Raw genomic sequence first — 24,551 nt, forward strand, 5'->3', positions numbered from 1 at the left:
TTATACATACTGTCTTTCACCTTTTAAATCGATAAGACGAAAAATGTACCCTAGTTCGTGATTTCTGTTTTGTATTGATTGAAAAATCTCGTAAAACAAGATATTCTGACATCCCTTTTCGATGTTGGGGGGGAGGGGGGGGGGGTAAGGGGGAAGCTTTTCCGCGCTTCCTCCTAAATTGGGGTTAACACAACAACCAAACAGCCATACTAACCGAAAATTATCTTTTATTTGTAACCTTTTGATTTAATTAAGTCACCAATTTCTTGAAATAAGTTACAAAGCGGGTTCTACGATAACGTGTGTAGATAGTTTTAGAAAGGATTGATACGTTGTTAACATGCAACGTGTTTTGAGAAATACCCTAGACTTTCGTGTTCATTTCTGTCGGTGATGTCAAGCGTCTGCTTACTCCAGTCGTTGGACCGCCTTCGACTTGCGTGATATAATTTTTTTGCTTTCTTCTGGACAAATTATGATTGTTTAAAAAAACATTAAATGTACATTAGTAGCCAAAAAAATAATAAAATAGATTGGTGTCCCTAACAAACAATTAGTTACCTACTTTAGTTATCATTTTTAAAGTGTAGCGACAATTTTTTAAATAACCTGGTTTTCACTAGGACCCAAACGCAAAACAAGTGAAAATCGGTCAAAAGTAAGTAATTAAGAACCAGTTATTTAGAACATTAGTAATTATTTTTCAAGCGGATCTCATTTGCAAAAGATTGTGAAGGCTAACAAAATATATCACATAAGTCGTTTCGCCAATGTTGAAACGGCTATACGATGCTAAATCACACCAGAGTCCCTAAATGCGTTTCCCTTAGCAAGAACCATATATATGCAAACACCGTTCATTACAACTTAATTCACACTATTACACCAATCAGTTGTAGTGCGCCTCATTCCCGAGCATCCAAAGGGTTATGATACCCGTGAAGGTTTGCAAGCTTCCTTGTAAGCCGTTCCCCTCATATTGCACCCGGTCCGTGCGAGCTCCACTCGATTTATGGAACAGACGACGTGACGAATATCAACTGACTTCTTGGATGGAAGCGCCCTCGACTTCCTTCGACCTGAATGAAAAAAAAATAAAAATATGTTTTATTGAAATATGTATTACAGTGGAGCCCCGTTAGCCTGACCCTTGCGTTGAACAAGAAACATAGGCGATTCCAGCTATAAGTGCGCTCGCTCGTTTTCATTCAGAAATGCCTAGGCCCTTGCGGTGAACAAGAAACATAGGCGATTCCAGCTATAAGTGCGCTCGCTCGTTTTCATTCAGAAATGCCTAGGCCCTTGCGGTGAACAAGAAACACAGGCGATTCAAGCTATAAGTGCGCGCGCTCGTTTTCATTCAGAAATGCCTAGGCCCTTGCGGTGAACAAGAAACATAGGCGATTCCAGCTATAAGTGCGCTCGCTCGTTTTCATTCAGAAATGCCTAGGCCCTTGCGGTGAACAAGAAACATAGGCGATTCAAGCTATAAGTGCGCGCGCTCGTTTTCATTCAGAAATGCCTGGGCCGACTACCACAACCGCCAGAATGCAGCGCGCGAGTTTGTATAGTTTGTTTAATTGCTGATTTAGACAGCATGATTTAGTTGTATGCAACTTGCCTGCAACACCGCCACAATTTGAGTTGCAGAGTGTAAATCAGCCTAATACTCCGCTACGACGTTCAGCTTTAAAAGTCGTAGTGTGTAATTTACAAATCAGCCTTAACAAACCTACCATAGTAACCGACATGCCGTGCGCGCGTGCATAATAACTCGAAACTCCTACTGTCTTCAAGTTCCCTAGAGACTAATTTTCAGTCATGTCTACTCATATCACTCGAACTCCACATCAATTTGATCTGCTTTCCGTTTCTTGATGGAGAGGGGTACTTATGGTGACTAGGTATTTTCTCTTATGGGAAGCCGTAGGGGTTATCTATATTCTCCTAACATAGATTATGGAGTTTCGTGTACTTGTCTGGTGAGGCGGCAGGGTCTTGCTTCAGCCCCGTGATCAGACCCATGAGCTGAGAGATGTCCACTTGGTCTGGTGCCTCGCCCGCAGCCTGCACAATACACAATACACAACCAATCAATACCCACTAAAATCCTGTTTGACAGGTTACACCACAGACACGAAACAACCAAGCAAACGTGCTTGAATTGTTTACATCGTTACACAAAACACGATTGACATCCAAGCAACTAATTTACATGAAAAGCCGGATTGATATGTACTACCAAACAATGAGTCACAAATAAAGTTTTGGCATTTGTTGACTTACCCTTTTGTTCTCTGCATCCTTGGCTACCTTGCTAGCAAATTCATTTAACTGAAAAAAGAATAAGATTTTTTCAAACAGGAGCCCCTGCAAAATACCCATTAATCAGTCCAATCTTTTGTCTGTCAGTCTTCGGCAGGTTCCTTGAAAGCAGGTTAGCGCTGACACACGGATAAATACGGCTATCTTGAGATTTGATGGGATAAAAAAAAGCATTCATCCCTGGGTTAGCGTGAACCTGCCCGGTTTGGTTTGTCTAGCTCTGTCTGTCAAGTGCCAATCTGCCACACATCTCGGGACAAAAACCTACCCTTTTCTGCATAAGTACGGCCTGTCTGGTACACTGCCCTAGGAAATCTGAGCTCTCTTTCGTTCGCGGGTCCTCTTCACCAAACTGGCAACAAAGACATCATGAAACACATTCAAATTAGCAGGAATATGTTTAGTGGCCATACAACGGCACACAATGGCAACAAACGTCTTCGGGGAAAAGTGAGACAATATGCGCTAACCTGAGCTCAGTAAAATCAATAAACCCCTTAAATGATCCAAGTTCGAATACAACTCGACCTCTCACAAAATTTATCGGACATTCAAATTGTGACAAACCAGTCTTTAAACAAAAAATACGTATGGTACCACTATAGATAGCTACTATAAAATAAGTCACGATGTAGATAATCCAGGATTTTAATAACCTATATATATTTCATACAAAGCTTTTTAAAGCTTTAAAATTAAAATTTCTTCCTCCAATAAGACTGACCTTATCCTTATACACCGAGTAGGCAGACTTCTCATTCATCAGAGCGGCTCGGAAGTCGTTGACGCACGCCTTAGCACGGGCAAGGAGATGATAGCTGTAAGGAAGTCAATGTGTTAATTTGAGAAGCTCACCAGTCGGTCAAACCAAAAACACAAAGCTCCATCCAAACAGTAAAACATAGCCCAGCATTTGCTGGCAACGCTAGGCTCGGTTGACAACAACATAATAAGAAAATGATGGGAACAAATTCACTGTACCTCCCACCATATGTCAAAACAGTACCAACATTGCCGGGTCCAGTAGTGCACAAATTTAAAAATAAATTCACTTTTAAAATATGATATAAAAATACTTAAAACAACATAAGATGAAATGGAGATACACCTACCTCATTGCGGTTTGTGTGCTGTTGTTTCCGTGATACCTAAAACGATACAGACACTACGTTCAATTCAAAGGCGTGGAACAGTGAGATTTGCAAACAGTCAACTCAACAAGTCTCAGCGCCTGAATTCTCTCTTGTGATTCGTCAGATGTCTACAAACATCCCACACATATTTTGGGTGTTACGGTTTTATAGGGAACGCTGTAAAATGTCAGAGGCACTTACTTCAGTTGGACGTTAAGTGCTTTCTCCATGAACTTCTCAGAGATCTTGAATTCTCGCTGTCCATGCAAGATGAGTCCGATGTTGCTCTGTGTGCACAGATAAAAAAAAGTCAACTAATGGGCACCTTAAAGAATGTCGATCACCCACTCCTTTGTTATTGTTTATCATTTAATTTTAATTTAATTTTTTTAATTTAATGACTTTGCCCACGGAGAAAAAAAAATACACATACATAATACGTTATACATGAGAAACAGAACATAAATACATACAATAACGAAAGGGCAGGGTATCCGCCACAGCTAGGCCAATTACGGCGGACCCGAGTTTAAAATGTGTAAAAGTTACAAGGTCACAAAAACTAAATTAGAAACAACATGAAATTTGGTGCGTTAGCACCCTGGCCCGATTGCAAGTGAGGCAGACAGATTTCCATGAGCGCGGATCCTCTGGATCGTAAGTTATCGAAAGAGCATTTAAGTAGTAATTTAATAAAGCGCGCTTGAAAGAAGCATGGTCAGAGTAGCTAGAACTATTTAACAAATTAGTGAGAGTGTTCCATATTCTTGTACAACGGTTTAAATATGATTTTTGAAAAGCAGAAGTTTTGCATTTGCGAGCGAAGAATTGTGGTGCGCTTGAGTTTGTAGATGATCTAGTAGGACGGACTGAGCGAACTTTGGGAACAATTGATGGATTAATATTGACAAGCCCATTTATGATTTTATAAAAGTATGACATGTCCAAATATTCGTGCCAATACGATAGTGGCAATAATTTAAGTTGAATAAGTCTTTCTTTGTATGTTTGGCTGCATCTAAATGGGAGTCCTAACATGTACTTGCTAGCTCGTCTTTGGATTCTTTCAACTCGTCTAATCAGGTCCTTTGTCTGCGGTGCCCACAGTTGTGTTGCGTATCCTAGGTGAGGACGTACTAGGGCGAGATACATCGATCTTCTTATGTTGGTTTTCTTTATGGATCTTGAGTGTCTTCTAACGAACCCCAGCGTCCTGTTGGCCTTACTACATGCCTCGTCAACTTGCTTAGTCCAAGAGAGGTCGTCTGACATCCAGACGCCGAGATCCTTCTCCGTCTCAGTGCAGGCTAAAGGCAAACCGCCAAGCGAATATGTTTTGAGAACTGGTTTACGCTTTCGCGAAACCCGCATGACTTTGCTCTTTGTTTGATTAAATGTCATGCCTGTCGATGCCGCCCAGCCATTTAGACTGTTCAGGTCAGCTTGTAACACATCCGTGTCGTCCGCCGAGTTGATAACATTAAAGACCTTAGTGTCGTCTGCAAATGTCGCAACACTGCATGAGCAAACTGAATCTGGCAAGTCATTTGCGAAGAGGACGAACAGTATAGGACCGAGAATTGACCCTTGCGGGACGCCGGAAGTCACAGGTTGACATGTTGAGACCCCCCCTGGAATAGCTACGCGTTGGCTCCGATTGGTGATATATGATGTAAACCACTTCAACAGATTTCCGCCAAAACCATATTGGACTAGTTTCCGTGTTAGCATACGGTGGCTTACTCTATCGAAAGCCTTTGACATATCAAGGTATACAACATCAATTTGGTTCCCATTGTCTAAGTGAGAGCCAATAGTGTCAAGGACTTCCACCAGCTGGGTGACACAAGAGCGGCCTGCAATAAACCCATGTTGACACCTCTGGATGAGGCAGTGCACCCTCTCTCTTATCTTATTAAATACACAACGTTCCATAATTTTCGACACAACAGACAAGAGTGATATCGGTCTGTAATTTTCAACTTGTTGAGCAGAGTCTTTCTTGTAAACAGGAACGATATGAGCAATTTTCCATTCAGAAGGAAATTTGCCAAGCTTGATAGACTTATTGAAAATCTGACAAAGAGAGGGAGCAATCACAGCCGCGGTCTCCTTTAGTAATCTGACGGGGATGTTATCTGGTCCAGAAGCTTTACTGGCGTCCAGCCCCCTGATAACCGATAATATATCATTTATATCGAATGAAATATTAGATAGCTCGGGTACAGGGGGTGCACAATGTTCCGGGTCAGTGTTTAGGTCTTGAAGAGAATCTTTTAAAAACACTGAAGCAAAGTATTTATTAAATAAATTTGCAATTGCTTCCGGATCATCAGCTGTGGTTCTTAGTGGCGTGGGGTCCTGGGAACCAGTGGGTGGATTTACGGTTGTCATTGAAAATACAGCGGTTTATTCGCAAGGAAACTTCAAAATAACAATCTTCGAATGAAATCTGAAATGTTATTGACGATATTTGATTGAAAATATCTTTGTTACTTGCTTGAATTGGCCGATAGAAATGGATGCTTTGTGTGACTCGCCATTGAGCGAGAGCATAAAAATGGCGGCGTGATTGGCTTTCTTTAAAAAGTCTTAGCCTAGCAAGTACGAAGCCTAGAAAAGCATCTGCTTTCATCGGCTGATTTGGGAAAGCGTAAAAAATTCGATTGAACTTTGTAAACGCAGAATAAACGTTTTTTTTTTAGATATTTCGGGATCTCGTAATATTAATTTGCTTTTCAATGTTGAATATAAACCATAACAAAGGGGTTAGTTGATAGGGTTATAGTCTGTTTGTTGAACTTCAATAAGGCTTAAATCTGCAGTCAAATGTTAGCCAACACTCCTTCACTCCCAATACAGGCTGATAGTGGTGCTGGGGCCGTCCCATATAACCTTGCTTGAATTCTAGCAAAAGTTTGAGCAGGGTATTTTACACGAAATTTTGCAAAACAAGCTATTTATTTACACTTGCGATGAGTAAATAAATAGAGCCTGACATGAGAGAAAATAATAATGAAACACTCAAAGCATCTAAAGGTTTTACTGTACTTACATCAAACGTCGACATGTCTGGGTGTCCCTCCCCAAAGACTAGCAGGGCAAGGTAGCGTGCACGGTACATCAGCTTCAGGGCGACCGACGCCAGCCCTGCACTGTGACAGTACAGAGCAAGGTGCACCTGGGATCACATGTACGTGTCAGATAATGGTAGAAAGGAAGCAAGTCAAAAGGAGGGAAATGAATCAACGGAGGGTGGAGTATGGAGATCAATCCACTTTAATTATTGAAATAATTGTTTGCCTTTCTAAAAACAGAGTTATTCCGCTAGTTGAAAGGAAAACTGTATTTCTGGAAATCAGAGGAAAGAGATATTCGATTGGAGTAGACGTTATCATGTTAACACACCTATTAACACCATAACACCATGTGATAACACATTAACACCATAACACCATGTGATAACACCAATTTCAAGACTGTCGTGTGAGAGTCTATGTATTTAAACCCATAATTCATCACACGTAAATGACAAAATCTCCATCTTCAAAAAACACATAAGTTTTGAAACCTGGATAAATAAAGCAATCACATTTTGTTTATTCATAGTTAATACATGGATTTTAAGTGTACCCTCTCAAATTAGTGTACAGACTGTAATGGCCCTGATTTGCTTTACTTACAAAAGCAATGATGGTCTCCGGGTGGTCAACTCCCAACACTCGCTCACAGACAAGCACTGCCTTCTTCTGGTACCCAACAGCCTAGAATTGATAGCATAATCAACACCTGAACATCTCAATAATTGTATCAGGCAGTCTACTTATGAAACAGGCTATGTTGTCAACAACACAATTATTTTACCATAGTTGTTAACATGTAGTAAACATGAAATCTAAATAGTTATGGCAGCTGTTTTACTCACGAAACGTCCTATTCATTGTCTTAAACTTGTTCTAACCTGTGCAGCATCATCAGCGAGGTAATGAACTCTTGCAATTGCCCTTCAACACAATAACAACAATGAGCTTATTCATCAATAATTTTACTAGTCCCCTTTGCATGCCCAGATTTTATATCTATTAGGTTTTCAAGCCATGAGCACATGAGCAGGATGGAGTGTTTGGATTACAGTCTGACCTTATCAGGTGTTTTGTGGGCAGTTGCCCATGTAACTTTGGCAAGTAAAAAAAATGTCTCGGCGGTAGACTTGATGGAACAAGTACAGGATATATAGATGCTTTGCAAGCTATGAGCAACATGGAAGAGGTTTTTTTTACTCTAGATTTTCCTGCCAAAACAGGAGAGATGCATAGACTTGGTGGTTCATGCCATGAGCAACAAGGAGGGGTGCAAGCCAGGATTAAAGGCTGACTTTAGCAGGTTGTTGCCTACCTGTAGCAAGTTGCAATGTCTGGGTGGAGCGGTCCATACACTTGGTGGAACAGATTCAAAGACTCCAGCATCAACTCATGTGCTTCACCAAGGAATCCTGATCAATTCAACACATTTGAATTAATAAAACATGGGTTATAGAATGTCATCCAAGGCCTTTAGCTCTGGTAGATCAGTTGGTTGATCAAACTCCAGACATTCTCAAACTGCTTCAACGAGGTAACAAGTACAAAACTATAAGCCAATCCAGGCATGCCCCAAGGATTTGCTAAGATAGGTGCATAGTCACTGAGTGCAAACTTAAAAGTGTGAAAGATTAGTTGATAAATAGTACTATTTTGTACAACTTAGTGAAAACAGTTGAACTGGAGCACTACTATTTTCTAAAATAGTTGGACCGTGACTTTGGCTTTCTTTTGTCTCAGAGTTTCGGTTGAGCGGCCACACTACATATTTTGTGACGGAAATTGACAATTCACTATTTAGTAATTGTACAAACTAGTGCAATTTAGTTTTACCAATTTTTCAAGCTTTTACTGTTTGCACCCTAGGTATCATTATGGAAAAAGGAAACCATTTGACGACCCTCCAATAAGAAATAATTCACTTAAAGGGGAGTAGGGACTTGCACATCCTTCGCACTTCACTAGGTATGACATGCATGTAATCAACATATTCCCACATGAAATAGGTCTGATGAACCCAAAGCAAAGTGTCTATTAATCAATACAATTCTTTCATAGGACTGAATGCAGGGGAAAAATCGATACAATTACTTTTCTTGCTTTCTTACCAGCCTGTAGTCTTTGTTGAGCTGCCTCAAACACTGCCGCAGCATCAAATGTCTATTGAGAACAGGAAAGCAAATGTATTTGCGCATGCCTTATATAGATTTATCTCTTTGACATGTTAGCATCATGACGCCATTTTAAACTCACGCTCTTAGGCACATTCTTATGCTTAGGCACAATAAATGATCTATTTCCATCGGCTAATTCAAGCAACCAAGAAAATATTGTTACTCAAGTAACAGACTTCAATTAAGAATAGTTATTTCAAAGTATTCTTGCAATTAAACTGCTTTTTTTCAAATGTACACAATAACAAATGACTGGCTGACTTAAATCTACTAAATTTCTGTACACAGATCAATTCATACCTTGGGGTTGGTGTGTTTAACAACAGGGCATAAGTTCATGATGTCCTCATCCCTGAATGTGGCATGTTTCTTGCTTTCAAAGTCGTACTCACGGAGGAGAATCTGAATACCTATGGACAGAAAAAACCTTAACACACTTGTATACTGATGATTAGGCATTTCATGTGTATTTCAAGGAATCACTAAGGCATTCTTTACACTATATATGAAGAAGCTATCAACAAACAGCAGAAATGCCGTGGCTTTTGTCCACCATTCACTCAACAAAGAACAAACTGTTTTCAACAGGAGACCACAACATTCTCTGGAGGACTACTACAAACGTACACTATCACTATTTCATAGCCAACATAAATTCAATTATCTGCACTAAGGTGGTATGATGTCACGATGCTTACCATTTCTGATACAGAACGAACGAAGAACTGATATCCTCTGTATTGAGTACCTCTCAAAGACTCCATCACAGTTGTCTCTGAAAAGTACCATGATAATGATACAATGTTTAGTATAAGCATGAGCAGCAAGTCTGCTTAGATAATTAATATGTTTCAAGGTGAATGTAACCACACCCCATGGGTAATCCACTATTTATATGTCTAAGGTTAGATAATGACCACAAGTGTTCTATAGGATTTAAGACATGGATTAAAGCTGCATTATCACCAGTTTACTTCCAGTCGCTTACGCAATAATCTCTGATGATTTTTAACGGAAAACACAAAAAGTATTTCAAAATATTGAAAGCAATGTGTCTATTGCAAGTGATTGATAATTTAGAGCAAATGGCTGTTAAATATCTAAGATTCTAATAGATTCTTTTGTCTTTTAATGAGGTTTCCATTGGACTATGTAATTGCTAACTACATTTCCACTAATTCCCTATTGTTGAATGCCCCCTCTGTTTGACATAATGGAGGGCACTGATTGCTTGCATTGCAGTGTTCATTTTCAAACTAAAGAAAGGGGGCCTACCCTTCAATCTGGTATGCAAAATTAGTGTTCACATCTTCAATGATGGTCTTCCAGAGCTCCTCGGGTGTCAGTGTTGCCCACGCTGTAATATTAGCTAAGAATTCCAAAGAAAAGGTTGCAGATTTAGCTGAGAAAATAGTCGTTGTAATACATACATACACTACAACAAACCAAAATAACTGCAGAAATAGGGCTCAAGTAGTCCCTGTGAGCCACAGCAGTTAATCAATAAGTACCTCCGTTGGCATGTACATGTTTTGACTTCTTCTTGCTTTTCTTCTTCTTGCTTACAACCTGATAACAAAGATGATGTGTTAACAAAGCCGTAGTTTTGAAATGCCTAAGTAGTGGTGAATCTAGTATATTTAATATGGGATTCCAAAAAACAGTTGAGGGGGGGGGGGGGGGGTGGGGATTTTTCTTCTGTTTAGAGCAGTATCCCTAAAAATAGGTTGGTCTATGCCTAGATTTATGGATGAGAAGTTTCCAACCCATAATGCTTTCTATTTTAAGCTACCAAGAAGACTTTTTTTTTAAATGCTTAGAGATTAAGATAAAGGCAAATCATCCACACTGGGTTTAGATTCACTTTCCCTAACCTCTTCAATTGGAAGTTGTGGTTGTGGTGTAGAATATGAGCTCTGCAAGGAAATGAAGAGGGAAAAAGGTCATTAGTACACTATAAATAATAAATACTGTTAAACAATTTTGTACACAATGTACAGTGGAAATTCTATATAACAATACTCAGTATAGTGATATCCTTGGTCCCCATAACCAAAACATATATGGGGAATCATCTCAATTTTTAACGATTTTCTGAAAATATAAAGATGAAGTTGTTTCCTCTGATAAAAAAATGTAGCGAAGTTCTGATACAACTATTTTTTTCCTGAATTTTAAACTCACCAACTGTATACATGTTGCACTTCCAAAAAATTGTGCTAAGCAAATCAGGCCTTCAATGACATTGATTCCACAATGCAAAGCTTTTATCAACCTACAGACGAAACTCACCAGCAAACAGTTAAGAAAGTGGCTGACAGCTGTCGACAAGGTGCGTAAAGATGCTGCAGAAACAAGCAATTTGGGATTTTTAATCCATTCTGACTAATTCGATAAGTTTCAGTCTAAATCAGCTTGTTCCATGGGTGTCCATAAGTGAAATGTGCTTGTCTCCAGGCGAGCTTTATATTTACTGTTTAAAAGTCAAACTTTATAAGCAACAATGAAAGAGCCATAACATTTCATTCAAGAATGGCAGAAAGCTGTTGGAGTTAGATTTGTTAGCAAAGTGCCTATTTGACAGAACTGCACCTACCCCCTTGCATGTGTACTCGGAACAGCTGTTTGGCTGTGCGTATGATCATTTCACTAATGCATAGTTTCTGCAAGAGATGAAATAGTAAATAATCAAACAAAAATAATCTGATTCCATACAGCCTATAGTTTTGAAATGATATTTGTTGTAGCACAGACCTACAGGACAAAAAGTGAGTAGGAAGATGGTTATTGTCTAAGTATTTAGGTTCATGGTTCTCACTATTTGATGCAAGCAGAAACATAAGTTCAACACAAGTGAGAATCACTTAAGCATAATCACAAGAAAATCAAGCACTTGTGTCCTCTGTGTGTTCCAGTAAGAATCAGAAAATAACGTGTGTAGTGCTTGCTTTGGGCTGATTTGGAATTTCCAAGTACTCCACTACCCCTGCAGCCATACTCACATGGACGTGCTCTAGATCACTCCTAGTAGACACAATGGCAGCTACTGTGCCGAGGTATCGAAGGTTGATTCCCCTGAAATCAAAACCAATGATTTACTATCATTCGACAATGTCTTGATTTGATTTGTAGAATGTATATTAAACATACAGTAACATAAATGTAACTCAACAAAATGGTCTCTGATGATTCAAGAATTCTACTCATGATCAAAATGCTTTGCTTATATAAAGAAATGATTATGACATTGTAGCTGAGCAATTAGGAGTCAAATAAACCAGTGATAATATGATTGGCACACAATACTATTAAGCAAACTGGTTGACAGCATACTGTATTTTACTGTTTGAAAACATTAGGACTCTGGCGGCGAAATAGTCCTAGAAATGCTTGAGTTACCTGCTGTGCATGATTTCAGTGAGCTGTGAGCCATCTAAAGGGGTCTGGGTTAGAGAGATAAAGTCTTCAATCTGTGGGTCAAAAAAAAAAAAAAAAGCAGCGGTTAGTCTATACAAATAATTGTTTTTTTGGCAATGGCCATCACTGTACAGTACTATGATATTCATTATTACTGAGTCCCATTATAAAGAGATCAATAAAGACATACCATCTTAATGACAACAGTATCAATGAGGAAATTTGAAGCATCCTTCACAAGCTGTTTATCAACTAACATAGTCTCCTCCTGCAAGAAGCATAAGCACTGATGTGAGTGCACGGAAAGGATTTCATCAAGAATACCAGGACTAGTACAGCATCTTAGGTCATTCCAACCTGACAGGTTCACTCACCTCAGAAGATGAATGCGTAACACCTGGAGTGTGCACATCTGGGTTAAATTTTACTTCGAATTCTGTAAGAGTAAGAGGATTTTTCCATCCCTTAAATTAGTACGTTATAGTATTGGTAGCATCACACCAAGAATAGACACTGGCACAGCCCATAAGGCATATAAGAGGAAATGCTTTGGGGAATAGGAGATGTCACTGATAAATTACCTGTTTCTGACAATGAACCAACAGCTTTAGCAGCAGCTCTGAAAGCTTCCAGAGATGTATCCTTGCCTGTGTGATGGAAAGCAAAAGACACAAAAAATCTTAAGGAGGCCTAAGGACATGTGAACGATAAAACAGTAGTTGTTTCATACCTAACAAAGAGGCAGTCGCTTTGTTTTCTGATGTGTCAGTCTTGTTTGTTTTGCCAGCTGTGTTGCCACCATTTTCCTGTGGTGCCTTAGCTTCACCTTCACTCTTTATGGCTGCATCCTCCCCATTTGTTTCTGCCTGCTGCTCAGCCTTCTCCTCTGTCTTGCTTGTCAGGCATTCTTTTGCTTTCTCTTCTGCTGTTTCTTCATTCTCTTTTGTGCTCTTCTCTCCATTTTCCTTTGCCTTTTCTTCACTTGAACTCTGGAAACAGCAACACCAAAATGCCTGTTATTACCTTGTGGACTATGGAATGATGAGTAAATCCCTCTTCTCTCTTATAATCTTGATAACTATCTAATCATTATGAGTATGATGTCAGTGATTGTATGTACCTACCTGTGCTTGTTTTTGCTTTGCAGACTGCACATGCATTGCAATAAGCTTGAGAAATAACACATAACAGTATCTGAAAAGAAAAAATTGTTAGTAAGTACTGTAGTAAGAGCAGAAAAACCCTTAAGAGAACATTGAACTGTTGGGAATTTCTATTGTCATTGTCTCTATTGAGAACCAAAAGTGGACTTTCGGCCATTGTAGGGGGTGCATTCGCACCCCCTGCACCCCCCCCTGGGTACGGGCCTGATATTGTAACTACTACAAATTTCTCTTTAGTTTCTCTATCAGCAATTTCTCTATTTTCTCTAAGCATGCACACTCCTGCCACATGCATGTGATGTCTTTGCATAAGCTCAATGTTATGATAACCTCTTTTAGCCGCCCCAGGGAAGAGTAATTTAAACATTTAGCAAAGTGCAGCAAACATTATGAAATACTTTATAAGCAGCATACAGAAATAATTTCTCTGGCTGTATGCTCGAAACAATCCACTCTTTCATACAATTAAATGGTTAAAAAAAACTATTGAACTATACTCACGTCAAGAAAGATTCAACAAGTTCTGGCCGAAGACAACAGAGTTTATGCTTGAAACTTCGTGGATAAACTGATTTGGGGTCCTTTTCTTCAGCTGCAAAAGAAAAAAAGGTATAATTAATATTAGAAAAGAGTAATTTGTTAATGACAGGTAGGTGAGCAAAATAAGTCAATACAGTAGATCTCATGGATAAGGTGCATGGGCCATGTAGGGACATATGGACCTGATATTTTTTTCCCATTTTTTATAGCAAATAAGATGATGAAGATATTTGTTTGTTATTTTGAGAAAATATTAAATAACAAAAAAAAAATGATTCTGAGCCGGTCAGGGTTAGGTCAGGGTTCTACAGCCAACTGATGAAAGAGAGCATGAGTATATACAGTAGCACTGTAGCTGTCTAGTAAACTGTTTTATTTGCTAACAACTTACAGCCCAGGAAGTTGACATCAGGAGGAAAAGTCCTGAAAAGGTCAAGGATGTAATGTCTTCCATCAGCACCAATGATACCCTGGTAAGGACAGAAACAATGCATCACATGCCTGACAACAAAATCACATTTTTACAACTTTGAGTGGGAGAGGGGAGAATTTTGAGCCTGATAAAAAAGGTCATGATTGGAAGATTGATTGTGGGAGGGAGAAAAGTCAAGAAGCCAGCCATGCTCCACCAAATGAACTGAAAATTTCTTGACCTGGCTCCCACTTAATGTGCAACTTGTGAACAGACACAAACCTTGCACTCCACTGAAGAGCAGAGGATGACATCTGTGCCATCAGAGTTTGTCACCCTGTAGAGGACAGCAGAAACTCTTATTGGTTCAATAGTGGCATCCTGTCCGCTTGTCAAAGGGTTGCCAACTTTGATGTCCATGTTAATTAAAATGTACACATTCCGCTCAGCTAACTTTTGATTAGCTTAATTTTGAGTATGTGGCAGCATTATCACTTGTCAAACTAAAATGGATTATATTTTTACTTACTTGTGGGGTCGTATTCTTAAAGTCTTCCCAGCTGCTTCAAGCTGTCAGAAATGTAAGGCATATATTAGTTTGTTTCTAGAACAATCCCAATGATAGCTCTTTCGAGTTACTTAAAAAAATGTCCCATTTCTAAGAGCCATACTTACCAGTTCTAGGAATTTATCATGTGTAGCTGTAGTCTTGCCAGAATCAATAGAACCATAAACCACAGACTGCTCCTGTTCCCTTTGAAGAATTCCAGGAATAATGGACTGGGCGATGACCCTGTATCCTCTGTAGTCTACCAAGACAGTGCCAAGGGTGAACAATCCCTAAGAAACCATGATAATCACTTGGTCAGATTAATAAGCATAAAATAAGTTTATCAGAATAAAGGACCAGGTGATGATTCTGTATCCTCTATAGTCTACCAAAGACAGCGTAGAGGGTGAACAAGCTCTAAGTTGCAAAGAAAATTGTTAAACCAGAAAATTGCACAGGATGAACGCTCTATGTCCTTGGCTAGTAGACTGAAGGCAATGAGAGGCAATGATGACCAACAAAAGAACTGAGCAATTACAATGACAATGTATATCTTTTTTTCAGCTCTGTATAAAAATGTATAGTTTGCTGTACCTTGACATCAGCCCGATTATATGCAACTACACCCATCAAATCGCCATTCTGAAAGATGGGAAACATGCAGCTGTTAGTCGATAGTAGTACCCCCTTGAAAATTGGTATCTCGCAAATGCTCTCACCGTTGCGGCATGGGCTGCATCATCACCTAGACATGACAATAACAACATAGAGTTACGCTTCAATAAAGAACTTATAACAACACAGGCCTTGGTTAAAAACATCTATAAACAGGGCTTCTGAAATTTTTTTTGTTTGAAATTATGCGCAAAATTTTGGAAAATTATGCACCAAATATCGCAAATTATGCGCCAATTATGTGAATTGTGCAATACTTTGTAAGATAAAAGTGCTTCAATTAAACTTGCAAATCAGTGAGTCATAATGCAACAAGACTTCGATGTTTGCTGTTAAGCATGCATTAAAAACGATTCTTCTACTTTTAACTTGTGTTGCTGCTAAAAGATGCATGTCGAGAACAGATTTGCATCAATGATCCACTACAACGTTACAAGCTGAACAAAATAGAAGATCATGTTCAGCATGAAACTTTCCAGGATATTGGCTTGCCCACTCTTGAGGTGTTACTTTACATTTCTTTGTTTGATTCTTGGAATTATTGGGTGTCCTTGTTACAAAAGAATCCATTTTCGAAGCGAAAACACAAGAAGGAAAGATGTTTCCCGCAAAAAAATCAAAGTGAGGTGCTATTTTCTTTCCAAAGCTGTGATTATATTGTGGTTATATTTCTCCCAATAATGGCGCGTGGTACATAACAAACTAGAGCACAGGCACCAGTGAATGCCTGGTTGTTTTGCGAAGTTCAATCTTGTTTACAATAAAGCACTGTTAAAACACCAGCTTTTTGCTGCAAAAATGTACGATATTTACTGGGAAAAAAGTCCATGTCTCTCTCAAGGTATGAAAATACATAGTTTTTATTAATTGTTTTGTCTAATTTTTCACAAATTATGCACCATTATGCGCTTTTTCAGAATTGTGCAAATTATGTGCTTAGAGTGAAATTATGCACTATCGCATCAGCGCATAATCCCAGAAGCCCTGTAAAAATACAGTATAACCTTGTTAATAAACTGAAGTAAGACAAATTAGGCTCATATGTAATTATGATTCACCTCCTAGCTCATTGTAGTGATCTCTGCTGTCAAAAGCAAAGCTGAAAAAGATGTTGTTCCATAAAAACATCCTTTTCCTGGGGAAGAAAATCTCCAATAAATAACATGAATTAAAGTTTTTCACTCCACAGCAGACTTCTTCATGCAATAGAAACATTCCATTTGGATAAATTTAACACAACCATGTGGTATATATGGCTATTGGTTGCTTACTTTTCATCTTCTCCAGGATTGATTGCCATCACGTTTCCATCCACAACCGCCATGGCACCCTTGGTAGCCGCTGACACAAAATCACTTGTAATCTGGAAATGTCAAGTCAATGGAAGTTTTCCTTATGAGTAATGACCACAATCATCCCTAGCAAAATTTAGCACCCTTGTGGTAAATTACACATACTACATGTCATAAATATTTAGAAATATTTAGTTTTGACTGTTTACTTTTCTCCGAGACTATATGTTTATTTATTCACATAAGTTTGAATGTCTACATAAACAGCTAATTGCGTTAATCAATGAGCAATAGCAGGCGGCTGTGATGAGTTTTGCCTCAGTGTGTACATATAAATGGTATGGTACCAAGCAAGTTCAAGCAACAAATGGATGAAACCCAAAAAAGACTACTACAAGCAAAAGTCAGATAACAAATTCTTTTGAAATTTACAGAAGTCTAAAGAAGACTACAGAATACTTTGATAAACATTGGGAAGTAAAAATTAAAAGAAGGGGTGATGGAAAAGCATATATAACCACGGTTCAAAATAACCCTGCAAAAAAGCCTGCATACTCAAAATATTAAAAGGGGATACAGAAAAAAGAGCCGTCAAAGACCAGAAAACAGCTTGCTATCGCCGGCTGATGACCAAGATTTCAAATCCATGAAAATACTTTGTAAACTGCATTTCATAATATGCACAGTACCTTGAAGATAGCCCTATCTCTGAGCAATCTCTGTTGAATGTTATCCCTAGGAAGCTCCCTTGCAGACTGAAGTTCCTCATTCCAGTCACGCAACTACAAATTTGGGGTGAAGACAGACTTCAATTAGTGCATAGTGGTAGGTACTTCAAAAGCAACAAGACAAAAAAGGAAATAGAGAAGTGATTCATTTGTAATTTAGGCAAAAGAAAAATCTTATGGTTCCTAGAGTTGAACAGCAAACAAATTAAAGACATTTTAAACACTTTTAAGACCGTTAAAGATGTAATAATATGATGAATGAACGCAGTTTTGATATTGTGTATTTCCGTGATTTATTGCCTTTTTGATTCTGGTCTCAATGCTTTTGGCTATGCTATCTGATCTAGTAATCACATGAGAGTTCAAGCTGTCAATAAATTGGGTTCTGTGACCAAGGGTCAGGTACAGCCGATATTGTCACAAAAGAACTATAATTTCAAAATTAAAGACTAATTTAAACTTGCACGAACATAAAACTTCATTAATAACAACCTCCTCCCCCCCAACAAAAAAAATCAAGCTAAAAATTCAAAAATATTTATCTGGAATTAAAAAAAGACCATTATCAATCATCCCAATTCAAGATGTCTTTAGGTTAAATCTCACCTGGCCAGGCATATGTTCCTCATATCCAATCCTGACAGCGGCAGCTAAATACAGAGATGATTGGCATGTCAGGTTGTGAAAAGACGGGGCATTGGAAGGATCAATAAATAACACTCACCATCTTCAGCTCTAAGAGTATCTGCAGTATGCTCAACTTTTGGTATCACCCAGGGAAACACTAAAATGGAATCAAATTAATTCAACAAACTTTGAATGCACCAATTTTGGAGTTAACTTTGGGAAATGATCAGAATAAACACAAGAAACAGGTGAAAAGAGAAGTGATTACCTTGGAACGGGGTTGGGATGACCTCAAGCGGGTGCCTTTTCAGACTAAAAAAAATACTTTAATGTCAATTAAACACACACTCATACCTGTCAACCTCCGGAAATCTCAAGGCTTAAGCATTTTTGGGGGGGACGGGTCGGGTATATTCATTTTTTATGGGGGAGGGGTGGGTTTAACCTTGCAGGTGTTTGCCGTATAGTATCTGAGGGTGTTAGATAAATTGAGCTACACAAGGAATTATTGTTTCAAATATTTTAATAGAATAATTTTCTATAGAATCATTTTTCTGAAGCAATAAAAATCACTAAAAAGCGGAAGATTTGGTGCTTAACACGGGAGAGCGGGAGAAGGGGTCCAAAATCTTGAGACTCCTGCCTAATGCGGGAGAGTTGACAGGTTTGAAAACTAGCTACGGTACATCCATCCTGCTACCATCATACTATGGTACATGGAAAACTATATTCTATTTCCTAAATGTAAATTTTTTTGTTAAGAAAACATGGGCCTTCTGGAGCAGAAGAATCATATGCAGGTCGGACTCACCTTGTCTTCTGCAGTAGGACAAAGTTCTTCCTGAACAAGGGGCTGAGCTGTGGAAGAATCAGTAGCTTTAGAAATTGTACTGGAAACTCATCTCGGCAGTATTCCACTGAGTTAGAAGCTGCACAGCTGCATAATAATGTTTAGATTTGTTGAATGGCTTGGACTATAAAGCCTTGTTTTCATGATCGCAGTTAACATAAACCAGCATAGTACAGGCTAGACAAGTTATTATATATACTGTGATATAGTATGTAGTCCACTGACCTGATTTAACAGTCCAACCAGAGTATGTGATCGGCAAGGTTCCCCATGTGGCTGAGGGTTGAATACCCCGTCACGCGTCCTAGTGGGTGTCAAACAAAGTGATAAGTCGGTTGTCTAGAGTTTAAAAAAAGGAAAAACAGAAAAAAAAAACTGATATAGCAAAGCTCAGTACAAGGTATTTTTAGGTGTTCAATGAGCACAACAATACTGATGTGTAAGTACAGTGTTTCTATGAGGATGACAAGAGCTTATTTAATACTGCACATTTCTTTGCTTTTGTTTGTGCTTAATCTTTAAACGATCTAAGCAGAATCTTTCCATTCTTAGCAGAAAATAACCAAGAAACAAGTCACGATGGCCTGATCTGCGAATTCCGCGTAGCTGTGCAAGCTGTTGCGAAATCAAATACACAAGAAGTAAGAGAACAAGACAGCCTAAAATTTGTACTTTGGGATGTTTTGATGCCGATTTTTTGTTATACAGATTTTTTTTATAGATTTATACCTATCCACATAAAATTTGAAAGGATAAAAGAATGGACTATTTTCTAAGTTCCTAGTCTAGCCCGCAAGCCAGAGTTTTTTACAGCGCAATTACCGATTTTATGTGTTACTTAACTTACTAACAATAAATTATGGGCTAGGCTAGGATATTAGATTCTTTTTGCAGATCATGATTACGTCCATTTTGAGAGGTTTTGTTTAAATCCCTGTTTGACTTTGCATTTCTCCCAGAAAAACAGTTGTTGCTTTAGTGATCAAGATGATGGGCAACTTATAAAGGCGTTGCTTTATATGTTGACTTCGTTGTATGGAACGTGGTAAGCACTTAACATTTAATGAACATCTTTTATAATTTTTCAAAAATGAACCCTGAGAAGGAAAGGAACAATGCCGAGCATACATTTGTCAGTAAGCTTCGTTTCATTCATAACTGTGATTCCACTGTGAGCCAAAGTAGGATCAGACAATAACTCACTTGTTAATAAAGAATCCAGATGTTGATGCAGTGATGTTAACATGTGTGTCTTCTAGGGTTACAACATCTATATACAGCAAATCACCTACAAACAACATATGGAATTTTGTCAAACCAAATTCAGACATACAGACAGATTCTCTTGCTACTGTAATAGGAGGAAGATTCTAAGAGTTGATGCTATGTTGTGTCCAATGTAACATCATACAAAATACTGATCACATGAGCCTTGTCAGAACTGGCAGAGGGTGAGAGGGGGGTGTGCGCAGTCATAGGTGTTAGAAGTGGACCATTTCTCTGATCCATTGTTTTTGTGTTTTTTTTTAATTTCAGTTACTGTAATCATTTTATTCATTTATTCAGTATTCATTTTTTTCATAGCCCATACCTGCAAGCTTCCTGTATCCTGGAGGTGGATTCCAGTTGCTGGGGGAGAGGGTCTTGAGGCACTTCGGGACCTTGGGCTCTGAGTTGCGCGGATAGAGAGGCTCAAGCAGAGGGAGCAGCTCATCCGACCCAAACACCTGCAAGGGCGGAGTACAGTCCTCTGTCGACACAGTGCCTTGATTACCCTTGGCCTTGACTGCCTCTTCTGTTAAAGTGAAACATTACAGGTGAACAGGGGTTTGGTTATGAACCAGAAAGAGCTAAAGAAAGAAATGGCAGAAAACTATTTCAAAGAAGCTCATTTCATATTTCGTAAGGCATAGAATTCCTGTAAGTACTTAGTGAGTAATAGCAAACAAAATATCAAATGTGAGATGCTTTTCACAGTTTATAATGAAAGCATTTATCTACACTTGTCTACCTTTTTTCACACACACCCCACTTAAAACATTGTGATTTTTTCTCTCTCCCTTTTTATGTTGTTCCGGCGGTGACAAATCATAATTTTGAGCATTCTCTACTAGTATGTGAAGAAAATTAATTCACATTTTTCAAAACTTTAATGACATAGTCAAATTATCCTACAGTAAATCAAAACACTGTTAAGTTGACTTGAATGAAATCTCACCTTCTACATCTATTCCAGTCACAGCAGACAGGAATGACAGAGACAGATTATCTATAGCAGAGTAGGCACTAGCTTGAAAGGTTGTGCTTAGCAAGTCCTTTAGCCTCCTGAAGTGAATCCGAGCTTCTCTTACTGTGTACGGCTCTGGAAAAAATAAATAAGCAGCAGCAATTGTAATGCTAAATCAACTTTAACCCATAATGATGCTTCTTCCAAAAACTTAACATGTAGGAGCTGCATTTTATTTTTTTAAATTACTATAATGAACAAGCAACAAAGTAAAACACAATTATAGTCAGACAACAAACCTAAAAAAAATAATGCAACATATAATATGGTTTGGTCTCAGAGCTTCATACAGTAAAGAGTGCATTGTACTCTAGCATTGTAGTATTAATCAAAATGTTGTATTAAGGAGAGTTTAATTTATAATTTTTTTGTAGGAAACCTCTTGCTGTACAAACCTTCAACAACTTTGATAGTTGCATTATCAGTAAGTCCCTCAATGAGATGAAGTTCTGCAAAATCATCCAGTCGGGTTCCATCAAGTAGCAGAGCAAAGCAGGTTCTAAAGCAGCTCTCCGGCCGATCCAGAACGATCTGTCGCATATCCTGGACATTATCTTGCAGTGAGAACTGAAAACACAAAAAAAGCACAAACAAAAACACATAAGAAAAGATATAACCTTGATTACTGTAAACGCTTCAAGAGGGGGGGTTGCTTTAGTAGAGAGGAGGTGCTAAAAATCCTATGTCAGCTACACCTTTGTTATTTGAAGAAAAATTATTAATAAATCACAAAGAAACCACCATTGGATTGAAATCTCATTTACCAAATTCAATTTAAAACATCATGACTATAGAAAAGAGCGCTTTCTTGCACAATGGATAACAAAATGGAGACCTGACAGAGGCCCTTAATTTCCTTTTCCTGTTTTTAAACAACAGAAATTTGTAACTCTTTTAAAGGCTCAGATGCTATAAGAGGGGGGCTTAAAAGCCAGATTCTTGGATAAAAAGTTGACCCAAGCAGCATCGGCAGTCTCATTTCTCACTTTACTGTTGTAGAAATACGAACTCTGTATTTATCAAGCACTAAACTTTGTGAGATAATAAGCCTTACATTTATTGACAATGAACAACTATACTACCTTATGTTATTGTTTATACAATGTGTTTTGTACTTCAACACATATTTCAATTTATGCACATTTTAGCGACCAACCAAGCCACTAACTGTGACTTTTGCACTCATGGTTGACTGTGCATGAATTTTGAAACTTTTTCAGAAAACACACAAAATACCAAAACTCCTAAGATTTTTTTCTCCATACTAATCAAGGATATATGAAATAGCTATACATATACACTGTATATGTTCTGTTTTACAAGAAACTGTCTTTGAAAAATCTCAAACCAAAAGTTTTCAAGACAATCTTATTCGTGCCAATGAATGGTGATAATGAAATTTGGGGCGGTCTACTTCCTTTTACAGGAACATCAGGTTAAAAGAAAGCTTTTTTGGTAGACAGAGTTAATTAGACGAAACACAAAAATAATATGAAGATATAGATAAAGTAATAAGGTAATAATTAGCATAATAAACTATTTATTTGCTGCCTGAGAGAAAAACAAATAAAAATAAAAAATCCAAAGGAAACCAGCATTTATCACTTTAATTCAACACTTTGATTTTATAGATACAGGTATGGTTATTTATTTTGCTTGGAAATATTCATTGCCATAGAAATGCATTGCTAGCAACCTATTATGTCTTGGGCAATGTAACTATTTTTTACTTATTATTTTTGAAAATCTAAACAGAAAAAGCGCTAGAGCATGACAGTACAATCCAAAATAAATAGACACATATCTATCAGAGCTTATCATCTTCTGCATCCGTTTAACCACATAAGTAATGCAAGAGTATTTCAATTTTATGTCAACCAAACTTTACAGAGCTCCTCTGAACAAGTGGCAAAGGACTCATTTCACATCTGACTTTACTTTGTTTTTTGAGAGATTAAATCATACTTGATATTAATCATTCATGTTGAACAATTACAGAAGTACATGTGAATGCTGTGAAAGCTTAAAAGTAAGTTGTGCCTTAGATTTGCACTGCAAAAAATATTTACATAATATTTAACTTATAAAACTGAGTGCTGGTGCTAGATTTAGCATGCTTTGGAAACACTGGGGAGATTTAGAAAATAAAGGAAAATATTTACAAAATAATGGAAGAGGGATTAATGCAAATATAAACAAAACGGTTATTATTATGAATATGCTATTTACATTTCTATCAATAAACACTTACTGTCGCTTGCACGGGTTCGCTAGTACCGGGAATCAAAAATTGCAGAGTCACAGTACCCAGAGGAATGTTTTGAGAATCATCTTTGTTTTCAGCGTTCTCCTCAGACTCTGCAAGACAACAATGACGGCAGGAGGTCAAAGCATTGCAAGCTTATATCTAAAATACAATAAATCATTAAAACACAATCACTTAAATAGCCATCATGGTAGCAAAAAATCCTACCGGGAAATTTGAGACAAAGACACAAAGACAACCAACACCGTAGCGTAATAACAAACCAATAATACGTAATTAAATTTTATTGTCAAGGTAAATAAATGACGTACTTTTGGTGTCCTGTTCCGTTGGTGTTTGCTTTTCGTCGGTTTTCGTCGCCTCTTGGATTTCGGATTCAGATCTTTCCTGCGCTAGTTTACGCAAATGTGGACAGACAAGTTCTGGGTCTGCTCCGTTGGAATCAGCCACTGGCATTTTGAGAAATAGCCACTAAGATTCCTCAAAATATCTGCGAACATGCACAGCAATACCACAAAGGTTAAAAGGAATTGTAAAAAATCCGACGTAACGCGCAAGCTAAATCAGGCGCAAGAACTGGAGGAATGGGCTTTGCGTCATTACCGAATAATGATTAACACTACAGCGAAAATATCTAAATTCTGTCAATGAAAAAGTGCGCTTTCCGGTTGTGAGTAAATACCTTTCTTCCATGGCAATGCACATGAGATCGGGTATTATAGAAAAAGAGAAATATCTGATAATAACCGGCAAAATGTTAAGCGCACGACACGTGGAAAACGTAACGATATATTTCATCAATTGCAGCTCGCAGCTGAATTGTAGCAAACCACTCGCATTACCTGCCCTGATTGACTGACCTTAGTTTGATTTTTGCGTATAAGGACCTAGTTGTCAATGTGATGTCCTTATTTTGGATTCGTAAGGCAGGAAGGACAGATTATGGATCCGAGATTATTAGGCCGCCGGTCACCTCACTTTACCACCATTCACGTGGATGGCTTTGCTTCGTTACGCAATGCAGCTGTTCAG

General features: G+C 38.2%; 1 protein-coding gene across 1 annotated transcript; it reads right to left on the reverse strand.

The window, feature by feature from the left end:
- Nucleotides 1-210: 210 nt before the first annotated feature.
- Nucleotides 211-24,541, reverse strand: LOC5522391 (clustered mitochondria protein homolog). The gene is made up of 48 exons (XM_032367590.2): nt 24,380-24,541; nt 23,831-24,009; nt 23,505-23,611; nt 21,649-21,820; nt 21,185-21,328; nt 20,558-20,761; nt 20,170-20,254; nt 19,192-19,270; nt 18,928-18,974; nt 18,385-18,428; nt 18,214-18,273; nt 18,096-18,139; nt 17,451-17,543; nt 16,741-16,832; nt 16,528-16,604; nt 15,514-15,539; nt 15,389-15,436; nt 14,920-15,084; nt 14,774-14,814; nt 14,527-14,581; nt 14,224-14,302; nt 13,794-13,884; nt 13,254-13,323; nt 12,860-13,118; nt 12,711-12,776; nt 12,504-12,565; nt 12,320-12,397; nt 12,112-12,182; nt 11,715-11,787; nt 11,309-11,375; nt 11,005-11,057; nt 10,587-10,628; nt 10,224-10,281; nt 9,988-10,081; nt 9,411-9,487; nt 9,013-9,122; nt 8,647-8,698; nt 7,854-7,950; nt 7,420-7,462; nt 7,142-7,222; nt 6,514-6,639; nt 3,660-3,745; nt 3,438-3,473; nt 3,050-3,143; nt 2,594-2,677; nt 2,287-2,334; nt 1,976-2,067; nt 211-1,079 (listed from the first exon to the last, which is right to left on the reverse strand). The coding sequence occupies exons 2-48, from the start codon at nt 23,973-23,975 to the stop codon at nt 1,037-1,039; spliced, it is 3,960 nt and encodes a 1,319-aa protein (XP_032223481.1). The 5' UTR covers nt 23,976-24,009; nt 24,380-24,541; the 3' UTR covers nt 211-1,036.
- Nucleotides 24,542-24,551: the final 10 nt, after the last annotated feature.

This window comes from Nematostella vectensis, chromosome 4, assembly GCF_932526225.1.
Source record: "Nematostella vectensis chromosome 4, jaNemVect1.1, whole genome shotgun sequence".
NCBI classification, from domain to species: Eukaryota; Metazoa; Cnidaria; class Anthozoa; order Actiniaria; family Edwardsiidae; genus Nematostella; species Nematostella vectensis.